At 33.4% G+C, this 16,593-nt stretch overlaps 1 protein-coding gene and 1 long non-coding RNA gene across 2 annotated transcripts; one reads left to right on the top strand and one right to left on the bottom strand.

Annotated features, from left to right (window-relative positions):
• Positions 1–1,852: 1,852 nt before the first annotated feature.
• Positions 1,853–3,429, bottom strand: LOC120337508 (putative methyltransferase DDB_G0268948). Its single transcript, XM_039405305.2, has one exon. It carries the CDS (start codon positions 3,402–3,404, stop codon positions 2,550–2,552), a length of 855 nt encoding a protein of 284 aa, XP_039261239.2. The 5' UTR covers positions 3,405–3,429; the 3' UTR covers positions 1,853–2,549.
• Positions 3,430–12,189: 8,760 nt separating this feature from the next.
• LOC144428379 (uncharacterized) lies at positions 12,190–13,388 on the top strand. The gene is made up of 3 exons (XR_013478324.1): positions 12,190–12,505; positions 12,652–12,887; positions 13,027–13,388. It is a non-coding gene; the product is annotated as an uncharacterized LOC144428379 (long non-coding RNA).
• The last annotated feature ends 3,205 nt before the right edge of the window (positions 13,389–16,593 follow it).

Below are 16,593 nucleotides of genomic sequence, written 5' to 3'. Positions count from 1 at the left end.
AATGTTATTACGAGTTCAAATGATGATTTAATAAATCGACAATAATGGCAATTTTACTAGTCAAATGATAATTCCCTGGTTACATTTTTTTGAAAAAATTCGCGCAATAGCTAGTTACCTTGTTTTGCATTTCTAATTTTACGAAACAGCGTTAGTGCGCTTTATGCAGAACTAGGAATTGAAACAATAGCCCAATACGACTCCTCAAATTTGTCGTTTCTGTTTGTTAGCAAGAGCCGTGGGCTAATTCTCCCGGAATTCAAGAAATTGGTTCAGTGACGCGCAAGTAGTTCCGTGTCCAAGCGAAGCAGCCTATGTACGCGATATATGAGTAGCAAAATGACATTCTAATGCTCAGAGACTGACATCGGCAGGTTATTGGTACGTGACGATACACAGCGCGGTGTTTTTCGGTAGGCGATCCAAGTTCGCCCCCCCCCCAAATTATGGAAAGTGTCCGCCCCTGGGTTAGATTTCAATTTGCATCCTGAAAATGCATTGAATGGCAGATTTGCCGATGTATTCAACAAATTCCCTTTTCCTGCTGTTCTAAGAATCCCAATCATTCAGCTTATTGTTGAGATTAAAGACTCAGTACTGTGTTCCCAAAAATTTAAGGCCTGGGAAACGAGATGAACTGAGCCTTTGGAAATTGACTGTCTATTTTAGAAAATGGTTGAATATTTTGAGAAAATAGAACGAGGTTAAAAAAGTAGACCAGTTTATACGCGACAAGTTGCGAAAATACTCTCAAAATATTAAAATAGTCGGAGAATATCCATTGCGCGGAAATCTGGTCGCTTTATGCTCTAATCTCGAACACCGCACAACATTTTTAGACATACAGGTTAAAAAGTTACACAAAATTAAAGTAAAGTTTTTCGTCATAGCAACGTTAAAATAGTAACTGTTAAAAAACGGCTGTTGTGAAATGTTTAAATTCAATACTGTTAAGAGGTGTCAGTCGGTAAATGTTTCAAGTAGCATTTCATCGTAACTTCTGTTAATTTTGCCTTACTTTTTCAACACCCTGTATGTCTAAAAATGTTCCGAAAAATATTTGTTTTAGTATAATGTACTTATAATATATTTTTTTGCTTTTTGTGATTGTCCTTCCATTCACGTTTTGGTATGGAAATTGACACTTCTACTGACTAATTCCGAATCTTCTTAAACTATTAAGGTGTACATGCTATTAATAACAAACAATTATGCGAAGGGGTTATTTCCACTTATCCACAAATGAACTTTATTGATCTCTTTTGTCTGTGATTGCAGACATATTGTTTGAATCGTGACAATATTGGTTTCTAACCAATGCCACCTTGTCCTGTACTAGACAATTCACAATTACATAGGAATAAATTACAAAGGGCATTACATATTAATCTCGGTATTCCGAAACTATAGTTTGACATTTTTTGAGCTCATCGATCGCTATCAAATTTGTCGTTATGTATCTTATGCTACGTATATATAACTAAGTATCGGACAATACAATTTTTAGTTGCAAAGATGATACTCAATGAGTTGTTTGTTAGTGGAACAATCAGCAATACACTTTTCTGAATTTTTACCTGTTTCTGTTCTGATATATAATATAGTTATTTTTTCGAACGATTGCGTCGGTTTGGGATGTATGTAAATTGTTTTATACTGCATTCCAAGTAAATGCCATAAGTTCTGTACATATGTTATTAATGAGCCAAACTCATTAAGAAATGACGCTGCTTTAAATTTATAATATATAAGCAAATTAAATTTACTAAAACTGAATGCCCTCCGTGCTATTACTAAACTGATGTACACATTGCAATTTGGGTCGCGACAAGTAAGATACTAACTCGATCAGTGGCAGTAGAAAGTATATAGTATATTTAATGAATATGCTTCGCGGTATTTCTGCTGATAATTGTTTAAATTCGGCAAAATATTACCAAAATTGAAAACTGAAACAAAAATTACATTTGAGGAATATTATTAAGAGGAACATAAATATTGTACATTTATGAAAATATTTAACACTTTGTAGCATCTTCCGGTATTTATACTACCTATATAAATTGCCATACACTACACAAAAACAAGAACAGTTCCATAGTAATTACCAGGTCATTAACGATCTGTGGAAATTTCTGCATACTTAATGGTTTGATACTGTTAATGTAATGATTTTCTATTTACACTCACGACGTTAGTAAAAATAGGAATGTCCATAAAATATGAAAATATAAACACTGAAAACGGAAAATCATAATAATAGTAATTTTAAATGCGAGTAAATGAAGTAATAAAAAGTTATTCTAAAAACAGTACCTTCATAAATCAAATATGGAACACATCGTCTGGCACAATAGCCAATAGTTCATACAAATACCATGGTGATAAATATCCCTATCCACATATATCTAAAATTGTTTATAAAGATGTAAGTATTGATCAAATTAAAAATATGTTAAATTGAAATGCCTTTTAGGATGATACTTATGAACGCACTAAATTTTAATACGGGAAACAAAGCACTTCTCTCGTTATAATACCAACTCAGATTAACTCGGCGTTTTGGTGCTCACTATCATAAATACTTCATATGTCACTTTTAGACGTATATCGCTGTCTTTACAATTTTCATATCCCCATGCTTCTTTCAACTTTTTTCTAAGCTCTTCCAGAGGGTCTACTTTGGGCTTTCCATCTCGCATCAAGGCTTGATATTCCCCAATAGTCGCCCAAAATCCGAGAAAAGTTTCGAATGTACTGTACTTGTTGAAAGTGATGTCTTCAATCCATTTTTTTGTTGGATTAACCATTTGTTCAAATATCGGCTGATATTTTTGCACTAATATGAAATTGTTGGGGTGCGCCTTGATTGTAATAAAAAATTCCATTACAGCTCCACGATATTTGTCTCCCAGGCTCAAGTTCTCGCCTGAATCTGCATCCATTATATGCTTTTGCAAGTAGGCATAAATAGCAACTGAGCCATTTGGTTTCAAAACTCTTTGGCACTCGGACTCAAATTCGGGAATGTTTAACCAATGCGCAGCTGTGGCACAATTCACAAAATCTACGCTTTCGTCTTCAACAGGAAATTTTCCATCACTTACCACCAGATATTCAATATTTTGGTGATTGTTATTTTCATTTGCTACTTCAATTTGCTGACTACTAATATCTGTTCCCACTACGGACTTGAAATAGGAGGCAAAAAGTGTAGTAGCTTGTCCACTTCCGCACCCAATATCTAGCATATTCTCCAATTTATCGTTCGAGTTATTCGGCAAGTTCGACCTCACATATTTCATAATAGTTTCTGATATTCGGTGTGGATACGAGGGACGATATTTGAGATAGTCCAACGCGAGCTCCTTTCCTTCATATGATCTGATAAGTTGTTTCGTCATGTTGGTATTTGAATTATACACGATCCTCACATTGCGTGTTCGCTTTTATAGACGGAAAGGCCATCGATTATAGTATTCTGTTTTTAACGACGCATTATTTTATAAAATCATAAAAAGGTCAGTGGTTCAACAATAAGACAGTAGGTCACTCGATTTATCATCCGTTTAGACTATAATTGTGTGAAGAACGTGATTTTAAAACTAATTATTTAAAATGTTGCGCGGTTTGTAAATTATAAGTAAAATAGAGTGAAAAGCATACGTTCACAGGTCATTCATCACGGCAATAGAGATAACAGTTCGTATGCTCTGACGTTCCACGTAACCTAGCCTTGTTATTTCATATAATTTGTTTAGTATTTGTGAAATATTAATAAAATAAAATATTTTGAAACAAATTATATAATAGAATCTGACCCACTTGAAAGTGAATTTCAGCGTCTTCAAACGTAAACAATTCACACATGACCCAATGACTGGCACACAAAATAAACTCATAAAGGCTTTCAGTAATTTAGCCATTCAAGTACCGAAATTGCAAAATGCATTTGAATACATTCAACTACTATGAAATTGGAGTTTTGCATTGAAGAATATGTTGTATCCCATCGCAATCGTGACGGTAGTTTCACACACATCTATTTGATCCGGCTATTTGATTTTCATAGAATTTTAATTCAAAAGAGTAAACAATTATTAATGACATTTATCATACATTGTGAACGTGATAGTGTCTTTGAGAGAATGTTGAAAACGAAAGTCTTTTTTTAGCTTGTAATTCGCTCAACAATTGATAATACCAATCACTCCCAGAGGACGCGGTCATTTCTAAAAATATATTGAACTCACGAAGCAAAGTTTTTATAATACTAGGCCTGTAATATTTGACAAATAACCCCTTCAACATTGCATGGAAGACATTTGCGCTTGCACCAGGCTTCATTGTGCCAAAATTATTAATACTACACTTCCACCTAGGTTTCCTGGTTATTGACGTTGATAAATACTATTCAAGGCAAGCAAACGTGATACAATTGGAAAAAATTAATTGATGACACTTCAGAGTTTGCCATTATAATACAATGAATTTTCTCTGAAATTGAAACATCATAAATATATGGTGTATGTGAACATAAAGGTCACCAAGGGCCGTGTCGCAATAAATTGCGTCTATGGGATTGGTGATCTAGTCATGGGCTATAGCTATAGGCAATACACAATTCCGTTTGTTCTTAGACAAAAAACATTTGATCAGTCTGTTACCCATATAGGCCAGGTCAATTGGAAGAATTAAATCCAATCGACTTGAAAAATATCGATCCATATATTATGTAAGGGAACACCGAGTCACGTGACAAGATTTCACAGGCAGCGATTTGATTTATTATCAATGGCAATGTCTATGACATGCCGAAAACAAGTGAAAATTGAGTTTTCTTTGAAAATGTAAAAAAAAATAAATATATATAAAAAAGAGAATTTGGCACATATTTCAGTCTATTTAACTTTTATTTTTTTGGTGGAACGATCTGTATAAAACATCTGCATGAAGGCAATTCTTGCCTTATCGTTAATTGAATTATCGCATTAATTCATATCTAAAAAAAATTATTATTGGTAAGATTTATTATTCGAACATAAATACCGTTTAAATTGAACTCTCAAATAGATTTGCTTAATGACATTTTTATTCACATCAAATGAAGTTTTCAAAAGTGGCATGTCCGTAATTTATTGTCCTTATCGTGACCTTCATATTTTCATATAAATGAGTAGCTATTTTTGTTGAACTTTTGAACCAGAATCTACCCGAATTCCAATCTCGGCAAATAGTTCATATTACGTTTATGTACTATTTTAATCCTTCCTGGCATCTTATCATTGGCACTGTTTTTTAAAACCTCCTTTTTTACATTTTGCAATTAGTTTTGTTCCATTTAATGAAAACATCTATTAAAACTAAAAGTCTGTTTTATGGAATTATATATTTGTTTTGAAACATTCACGAAAAAATTTGTTATATCTGCTGATAAGCACTTGCAACTGCATGCTGGACATTTATTCAATTCGCGTTCGTACGGAAGGAGTATCCGTGATATACCAACTATCTAATCCAAAGAGAAACATTTTTTGTAGTTATCCCACAAGATAAAATGAATAATCAAAAAAAAGAAATATTCTCTTGCAACTTTGTATAATTTTTTTTTATTTAAAACAAAATTACCGTCCTATTGGTCTGCCTTGACTCTACAATAAAAATGTACGGTAGGAGTTTCATTTGCGAGGTCTGTATTAATATATGCTTCGTTTTAATTGTTATACATGCAATTTGTACCAAATTTTGCGTTTACTTTTATAAGTATGGAAATGCACTATTAACCTCTCATCGATTATTAAATCTTAATTTTATTGCGTCATAATCATAATGTACGTTTAAACTTAATTAAGGAGTTGCGCACTGCGAATTGTCACGTATCGTCATCTGGACCGAATTCAAAAAATTTGTTCAATCACTATGTATTATCGTTATTGCTGGCAAGACTTGAAACCATTTCCGAAGTCTCCATAATATTTATTACTATTTCACAAATCCGAGAAACGTGTCATCTGCACGCACAATGATTAGCTTTTTATAGAAATTCGTTTGCTTCGGTTTAGTTGGGATTAGATATTATGTACCATGCTTTAGTATTGTATCGCGGTCAACAAGGGTTCATACGCAGGTAAAAACCAGGATAATGAAGTGAAAAGTTGAAAACCTCGATGTCCACTGGCCAACATCCCGATTCGACCTGTTGTTGACCTCAATATCTTCGAAGCAAATGATCTCCGTGATTTTGCAGTTTTCGATCAACTTTTGAACTACGATAATATTCATGACCAATTTAAAAGTTCAATCGAAGTTTATGCTTTGTTTATGTTTTCTTAGGTATTTTTGAGAAACATCAAAACTTCATTTAAATTTGAAGGCCAATTTTCATGATATGATAAACAAATGTGAACGCCGATAAACTTCTCCCATTCATTAAACTTTAAATGTATGCTCAAATACGAAACAGTTGCTAATTATGACAGTGAATTGACTTGGTAATTGCAATTAAAATATGGAAGTTTGCCACATATATGGTAATATCGTGACATGGTTCGCAGTGGTTTCAGTTTAGTAACGCTTCATGTTTTGCTAACAAATTCCACGATATTAATAATTGAAGGAATTTTACACAATAGGCTTTGTAGAAAACGAAAGAGAGTCAAATTTAAAATGTATACTCCAAATGAAAGTTTAAGTATGCATGCGATATTTTTGCAAGTATTTTATGTGTATCGAAAGTTCCTGGCTTTTTATGCATTCCTTAAAATGCAAAACCATTCATTTTCTCATCGTGAATCAAGTTTTTGGATGACGACTTACGAGTTACGTTATGTTTTTTTCTTAAAACGAAAAATGATCTCTTACTATGTTCTTTCCTATGTAACTCCGTTCAAATTAGAATATTTGAAACCATTATCTATAGAGAATATGAACTTTATTTGATTGTTTTCAAAATAATTTATCTTGCACTGTTTATTTTTATAATGCCATAAATGAAGTTAATATAAACACAGGCATAAAATGACTTAATCAAGAAGGTAGGAATATCATTTACTCGATAGTTGTTAGTAGTTGCACCTATTCATTTTGAAGCTAGGTCATTTTTATTTCGTTTGATATTTATTGCGCTGATCGCATGGATATTATAGTTTTGCGAAATTTGATTACTGTTAAACTTAATTGAATAAATCTTAATCTTGACTTATTATTTGAACAGCTTTAATTTATTCATAAAACTGAAGGTTCATTCTACTTTCGAAAACTTCGTTAGATTATGCAGTCTTTGTGACGAGACGAAAAATAGTATCTTATTAGCGGCGTAGGAGTCGATGCCTTCTTAACAATTGGTGTGCTTATCCTTCTATTTTAAAGTTTGATATTTCAAACTCGCAGACTCGGGATTACGCGATCTAAATTGATATCGAGTTGGAATTAGAAATGATATATGGGTTTGTTGACTTCTTGAAATGTTGCATTCGCATATGAATTCAACGTCTTGTGATTGGTTATATTTGATGTCCGCATGTAAAAAGTGAAGATAATCTTTTCCACGCATTAAAGAATGAGGTAAAAAAAACGAAAATATTTATTTTTGGTAAAAGTGTGATCAAATAGAATGAAATGTACATATATGATATAAATATTACAATTTATCTGCTTACAATAAGAATCTATGCAATATCATGTCTGCAACACATATAGCCAAAATATTTGCAAGATAAATAAATTATTTTCTCAAGTTACAAGGATATTTCCGGTCACTCCAACTACCTTTCGCGGATGGTCACTTTTGCGCTTTTTATGATGTTTTCTCTAAGCCCTTGGAATTTTTATCTGAAAGTACAAAAAATATACTTTTGATGATAGTTCCAGTTTTTTCTCGCAATAAATATGATGCCTTATATAATTTAGATCCCATCAAACCTACATCAAAGTGTTTTAGTAAACACGGAAATTTAGGTCGTTTAAAATTTTGATCGGAAAGTTTGGTTGATGCTATGTTATATTGATAAGTATTCACCTATATTTGGCTGGAGTATTGAAAAATTTCAAGAACTCGCTGCAGGATTGATAATAAGATGAGCCAGACTCGTATTTTAATTCGAATGATCAAACACTCTATGTGTTCATGTTCAATATTTGTAAAAACAGAACGTCGCCCGCATTCGGATATTACCCGTTTTCTCAACTTTTCGGCTGTTTTTGATCTTCAACTTAATTTTACGTCCACTTTCACGTGGCCTCAATGTTTAGTTGAAACTAGCTTTTTGGTTTCTAAAATTTGGAAATTTGTACAAGGTATCTGCGGTTTTCTACAAGGTAAGGTATCTGCTGTTTTCGAGTACCAAATCTTTTGGACATGAGCACTGATAGCATGAATACGAAATGATTCCTGGAATTAGTCATATCATACACTTGGGAGAAATTTATGGATGAACGACGTAACGTAACATCTAGTTATGTAACCATCGAAATACGTCGACGTAAAAATCGATACAAGGTCAAACAATGCATGGGTGCAGATTAGCATCGCGACCTTTAGGTTTGCAACGAGCATTTGGGGAAAACAGCCAGTCGTTTTAAAATAGTACAAATTAGGATCGGATTTACGTATTATTATCCCCGGGGACAGGAAAGTCGATAAGACGGCTTCATCAAATGGCGAACCACGACATCACGTACGGTTTCCAGTCAATATCGGGCATGGGATTAGTTAGCCAGTTATTTTTTCAGATGCATGCACTTGATGATGCAGAAAGCCGTAGCCGGACAGCGGATAAGTGAACCAACATACATAAAAGGTAGTCAATGATTAACGCTAAGAATTGGATTTTCGAAATTCACTCAGCTGCTGTTTTGTGAAAAAAAAAAACATTTCCAGTTGATACCCTAGCGTGTGATTCGGATGCAGCAAATACTCGTGTTTTACAATTTTTCATTTAGTTCCTGTTAAAAGTTTTATTATTTCTAGGGATTGAGGTTTGCTTGACATTTGAGTCATTTACGAATTGTTCCCTATTGGAATTTCCCCGTTTGCCATCTTCAATCATTTTTTCACCACAACACCCAAAGAGGAGGACAACGATCGAGCCGATGACCTGAAGAGATTTGATTGACAAAAATGATAAACCAATAAATAGAATGAGTTATATAATATTAAATTCTAAATTGGATATTTAGTTCAGAGAATTCTTCTAACGTCAGTGATGAAGTTAATGAAAGTGACCGCATATAAAATCCCTCTATTAATCAGTAAAATCGATTACAATCTAGAAATAAGTGCGATAACAACAAATATTTAAATCAAAAGAATCATATTTAGATGCATTGAAGCGTTTTTGACCACGGAGAGGTGAGTCATATTGTTGATTGCTTTGACAGACCTGCCTTAGACAGGCGTTTTAAACTCAAACACGAATGCAACCGCGCTGTGAGAAGCTTGCACAATTTTCTTCGACCTGATTTTTGTACAATATGGACATTTAAATGAATAGCAAATAGCGCCATCTGCTTATTCGCTCACTCGAGTTCTAAACTTTGCGACATTTTTGTAATTGAGAAGAATAAATAATTTAACTCATAAAATACAAGCGTATAATCTATACCGCTTTATGAAAAGTGTACAGATGAAATTACTTGTCTAATAGCGCCGCCTGCTGTATTGATCGTTTTCATATAGAAACGTACATACTTCAACCTCAATTAAACCTATTGCTTTATCGTTGCAATATTCACCATGTATTCATCTTCTTTACAAGATATATATGTGAAATTCATGTTACATCACAAAAATTAATCAAAGGAAATAGCTTACCAAGCACAGCGGTTGAGATCAAGAATATGCGATGTCAGTAGACTAAAATAAATTGAACATTATTTACTTTTAATAAATGATTAACGTTTTCGCCGTCGTTTCCATGGAACATTTAAAAGCGTTTACTCACTTTGAATAATCAATTAGTTCGAATTATCCGAAGTTAATAAAAGTGACCGCATACAAAATTCCCTTGTGAATCAATCAATCAATATTATACGATTGCAAGCTATAAATAGGTACGATAACGATAAATAAATGAATGGAAGTTAAATCAAATCCAGATTTATTGGAGCATTTTTTGACCTCAAGAGAATTGAGTCATATTGTTGAATGCTTTCGCAGACTTGCGTCAGACAGGCGTTTTAAGTTCAACTATAAATTCAAGCTATCGGTATATTTGTTATCTAATATCTATCATATTATATTTTATAGGCAGACGGATTACCGATTATAGAAAATGTCCTGCTACAACATTGATACCGGTTCGATACTCAAAAAGGTAAAAAAATATTTATCCTATATTTTTTGATTACTGAAATCAATTTAACAGAAGCAATTTTGAATATTTTTGACCCTCACAGATTTCTAAAGTACACCAATGCATGTGATTCAAGTACCACTTGTATTTTGTGTGCCACCTGGCACCACTCGTCGAAGCGTAAAAGTCATTCAGTTTTATAAACTCGGATTTTTTTTTAAATATTCTCGTTGTATATCTGAATCTAACTTCAGATCTTTCGCCATTATTACAGCGGCTCGTTTTAAATGAGATAAGCAAGCAACCTTTGTACGTGAAGTACGTTTCGGTTTTTTGAGGTGGTGTACGCGCCAGTTACTTCCCATCCAAACTTTTCTATAGCGGCCCAACTAGGCCTGGGCAAGGTGCGTGCTCATTGGAATCCATGAATGGCCACTCACGGCAACGGTACAGTTTAATAATGATGACTAGATTTTGGGGTGTGGTAACAATCAGAATAAATTTATATAAAATGTCACTCATTTTTTTTGATTGGGCAACCAAAACAATTAATATATGAGTGTGAACTCGTGTATATGTTAAATATGGAACAATCATTCACGACAACAATCGTAGACACAGATTTGGCTAAAAGCAAAACTTTATTACGGCGCAATCGGCCGTATTTGATTGAGGAAACATGGTTTGTCGTTATTTTTGCTAGATTTTTGACAGTTCAATGCGAACTTATTGAATCCAACCCACATGGCATGTATCTAGGAATAGTATTCCACGAGTCGAATTTGTAAAATTATTATGTATTTATCGAATTATACTATACCAGACGCCCGTTCATGCTTCGAAAATTTACAACTTATGACATGGGAAAAATAATTATAATAACTGAATGCACAGTCGGAAAGTTGAACCGCTCCCCTTATACCTTCTATATCCTATTACTTTCCACGTATACCTCGTATTTTATACAATGTACATACAATGAGAAGTGAGTTGAGTTCAAAAAGTCATTATAATATATCAATTGGACATTTTATTCTAAATATTATTAACAGAAGCTGCATTGATATTCACAGAAAAATAAAACCTTAATAGCTTTATTTTTCTATTCATTATTTTTAATAAACAGAATCAAAATCGGTTTTGAATAAAGTTCATCCGCCAGTTGTCCATAAATTTCTTAAAAAATATTTCTTATAACTAAAATTTGACAAACGATTGCATTCAATTTTTCTCCTGAATATACCAAAATATATATATTATCAATGTTTTCCCTATACATTTTGTTGTGTCAAATTTACTTTTGCTGGACATATAGGAAGTATTTGAAATAGAGCACTTTGCGAACAAAAACTGTTGCGCGAGAGTGCTGAATTAAATTGCTTTAATTTAAAGTTATTAGTTATTTGTGACTCTTCCGGTAGTGCTAAGTCCACATTTAGTTGAAATATCAGAACATGGTTTTAGGATTTTTTTTTATAAATAGGGCAGTGTTATACATTTATTAGTTTCAGTTGAGTAAATTATTTTTAAGAATATGGGTTCAAAAACCATTCATTATATATATATTCCTAGAAAATTTACAACGCAATGAACTCATAGTATTTCTCCTTTTTTATTCTAATTCTTGAAACTGTTTTGTGGAAAGTGTACACAATTTACTGGTTCATTGTGCCTATGAACCACGAAACTACGGAAATCCTATTAATTTATAGTATAATTTCCTGTGACTCTGTGGTCAAATTAAGCTTAGTTCATTGTGCGCTTCTTAGGGCAGAAGTATAGTGTTCCAAATTCCAAGAAATATGTGGTAGTACTTAAAAGGTTTATATTTTTAATACCCGAATGTGTGAATCGATTTACATTCTTTGGAATAAAAAGTCGTCAGAAAAGAAGATAAGCAGATTGCATTTGTAGATTTGTGTGCTCTTTTCTACCAAATTTGACATGTCGCAATATTGTTGTTTAACATCATTGCCCTGGCATTGGTATACTTTTTCGTTTACCCGACGAGGTGGCTATATCTGAATTTTTACCACTGATTTAGGATAGGTGCTTCCTAAAAGTAAAAGTAGAGCGAAAATGTTTAATTTCATATATATATATATATCAGTTATTCAATTTGCATAAACAAAGAACAACTGATAATTTGCCTTCTAACGACAAGATGAATTTCTATCTAATTTAATTCTGTTGAATCCTGTCAGTTTCTGCTGGTAAGTATTTAGTGGAAAATTATTAAAATCTATCGACGAATGTTATGAGCACCTATGGTCTACATATTTCATTCCCAAATAAAATGATATGACAAGATTAACGAAAAATATGTAATGCTAACTTGTCAGCATCTTAAATTTTACAGAACTTTAGCCTACGTGTCTTGATGGAAAATTTATCGATATTGCGAACCTTGCGGTGGCACATGAGAGGAGGCCCGATTCAGGGTATTTGAAATTATTGCAGTACGGGTACCAAGAAGCTGGTCCCCTTGTTTGTAGGGCTGGGCATTACTGCTCTTGCCCAGAGGGTTACATGCAAAGAAGCAAAAACGATATTGAATGTGTTAGGAATCAAATTGCATTGCGGAAGCACAAGCAAGTATGATTTAGCAGGTTTTCTTGCATTGGATTTGCCATTGTATATTTTATTATCATAATGGTATTTATATCATGTTGGTTCGAGAATGAATTGTACTTCATATTACAAATTTTTGTTACCACTAATTTCTCTTTTCCAGATTTTGTTTCTATCAAGGACGTTGTAAATAACTTAAATGTTTTACGCACCATCACAAGGCGATGTGACGAATTCCATTTTACTCCAGATAAAGAGAGATGCTTATCTCCAGAAAAATAACTAAAAATAGACTCATAAAATTATGAGAAAAGATCTTTGAACAACTCATAGTGTACGTTTCTTGCAATTAAAGTTTGATTGGGGCTCCAATTATAGTCTGTATCTTGGGACACGTAAAATAACATCTATTCATTGCTGCTTTTGACCATTCACAGATATTTAAAAACAGATATATCATTGTTCGGAATCATATATATATATATATGCTGTATTTTCGACCGATGTTATGATTAATACATAAAATAAAAGTATTAAATATACCATATATACATTTGTCAGTTTCCTTTTTTGTTTCGAAGTGTAGTTTTTGAGACAGAGGTGTAAAAAATAATGAATTGACCACATACAAAGCTACATTATTTAAAAATATTATGCTGTCACCCCCCAACTGAAAGTATGCATGGGTCTTGTAATGTGTTTCATGAGAAAGATATACGACTCGTTGTAGTGCAGTGGTTTTTAACAGTTTTTTGATCGCGACCCAAATCTAAGATTTATGAATACTCGCGACCCCATCCTTAATTTTGCAAAAATGTATTTTTTCTGCGACTCAAATACAGTCAACGATTTATCAGAAACAGTACATTGACACAGTCCTTTATTTATTAAATCTCCCATACACGGCTCTATTTTACTGAGCTCAATGTGGAAGTCAGCACTCGAATCGAGGCTCGATTGCGAGCCTTTATTTTTAATAACCGTCAGTGCGAAAATTATTGCTCGCATAGATACGCGGTTGCGAATGGTAGGAGAAAAGTTATTTCTTCGTTCCCAACTATCTATACCGCTGTTTGTAGCAAACATGACATCCTAGCTAGGCCTTCGGTCACTCTCGCAAATTTTTACTCATCACGTGTGCTCACTGTACTTTGTTCGCCGTTGATGGGGCCTCGAACTAAAGCCACATTCTGTCTAGGTCTTGAATTAGCTGATGTTGGCAGGCGAGCTTCTTTTTGCCTTGTCTATTAGGATTCACATTATCAAAGAAGGGATCCATTTTTCGTTATTTTGCTTCAAAGAGATGATATTCCGCACGGTCAACACAACAACAAGCCACGTGAAAGTTTACTGACATCCATAAAACAACGTGACACGTGACTGGTATATAAATTTTGATGCAATAATGAACTCAAGACAGTTCTTTCTGTATATTTCATTGTTTTTAAATACCAAAGATAAGAAGATAAATTGAGACATTGGACCAGCTCAAATATTTGGCCACCTCCTCTTGGATCGCCCTTGCATTGACGACCTTGGCGCGACCCATTTTTATACCTTCCGCGACCAGCGACTTTAAGAACCACTGTTGCAGTGTAATGATAATTTTTTGATAAATAAAGTAGCTCTACAGAAAAGATGCATCTCTTTGCATAGAACGTTTCGTGGTACATGAGAATGGCTCCAAACTCCCAATCGATAATAAGTGTATCATGCAATGTGCATATCATGTGATCTAAATACCAATGTTATTTTTGTGCCCCCTGGTACCACTCAGCGAAGCGTAAATGTCATTCGGTTTTATAAATTCGAATTACCTATTTTAAAAATTCGCGTTGTATATTTAAGTCTAATCGTAGCTTCTTCGGTACTATCACAACGGCTTGTTTTAAATGAAATGAGCAACATTTGTACGTGAAGTACTATTCGTTTTTTAAGGTTGCGGTAAAATATACGCGCGAGTTACTTCTCACCCCAACTTTTCTATAGTCGTATGAGCAGGCCTGGAGTGTCTGATCTTTGTAATCCATTAATGGTCACTCACGGCAACGATACAGTTTAATGGTAATGAGTAGATTTGAGTAAGAGTAGAGTGTGGTAACAATCAGAATAACTTTATATAAAACGTGACTCATTTTTTGATTACCTAAGCTTAACAAATATTATATATATGAGTGTGGACTCATGAATATGTTAAATATGGAACAATCACACACAACAGCAACCGTGGATACATGTTTGGTTGGAAGCAAAACTTTAATATGGCGCAATAGGCCGTATTTTAATGAAGAAACACGATTTTTCGTTATGTGGGGTAGACTTTAGACAGTTCAATACAAACCTTTTGAATCCAACCTACCAGCCAAGTGTCTGGGAATAGTACTCCACGGAAGGGATTTGTAAAATTATAATATATTCTTTGAATTATACTACCAAACGCTCGTTCATACTTCGAAAATTTACAACTTATGACATAGGAAATATATATAATTTAACAATTGGAAAGTTGATCCGTTCCTATTATACCCTCTATCTTCTATTACTTTCTCCGTATTCCTCGTATTTTATACAATGCACATGCAATAAGAAGTGAGTTGAGTTCAAAAAGTCATTATAATATATTAATTAGACTTTAATTCCAAATATTATTACCACAAGCTGCAGTGATATTCAACGAAATATAAAACCTCAACAGCTTTATATTGATGTTTATTATTTTTAATGAGCAGAATTGAATAAATTTTAAATAAAGTTCTTTCGTCACTGGCAATAAATTTCTTCAAGCTATTTCAAAGTGTAAAAAATTTGACAAGCAATTGCATTCATTTTTCTCCCGAATATAACAAAAACCAGTATAATATATTATTTATGTTTTCCTCTATATCTTGTTGTGTCAAATTTGATTTTTCTGGAAATACAGGACGTATTTAAAATTGCATTTCCCGATCGAAAAGAGTTACGCGAACGTAGGGATTTGTTCAAAACGAATTTCAAAAAAAATACAAAATATACAGGCCCTTGTTTTAAAACGTGATGCTATTTTAGAATTGATGAATTACAAAACCCTACGCGAACGTGTCGCATTGAATTGCTTTTATTTATCGTGTCTTCCGAGAGCTATTGGCTCTTTGTAACTCTTCCGTTAGTACTATGGCCACCTTCAGTTGAAATATCAGGACGTTGTCTTGAGCATGCTTTGAAAAAGTGCAGCGTTATACACCTATTAGTTTCAGCTGAGTTAATTGTAAGCGGTCGTGTGATTCGGTTTTAAGAATATGGGTTTCACAAGCCATTCATTGAATATATATTCCTAGAAAAATGACAACGCAATGAACTCATAGAATTTCTCTTTTTTATTCTAATTCTTGAAAGTGTTTTGCAAAAAGTGTAAGAAATTTGCTGGTCCATTGTTCCATTTAACTACATAAATCCTTATAATTTCCTGTTACTTTATAGTATCTTAGACAGCCCATTGTACGCTTCTTAGGGCAGGAGATTAGTGTTCCAAATTCCAAGAAGTTTGTGGAAGTACTTAAAAGGTTTATATTATTAATACCCGAACGTGTGAATCGATTTCTATTCTTTCAAAATTAAAGTGGTCAGAAAGAAAGACGACTAGTTTTGCTTATTGAATACAATTCAATTTTCTTCTCTGAATTTATTTCCTGGCCTTTTCCTAGAAGTGTCAACCAGTTACGATTTTTTATGGAATGAAATGATGTGCGAAAGC

The sequence above is a fragment of the Styela clava genome, chromosome 10 (genome assembly GCF_964204865.1).
Source record: "Styela clava chromosome 10, kaStyClav1.hap1.2, whole genome shotgun sequence".
NCBI lineage: Eukaryota > Metazoa > Chordata > Ascidiacea > Stolidobranchia > Styelidae > Styela > Styela clava.
This window is presented reverse-complemented; position numbering and strand designations above follow the sequence as displayed.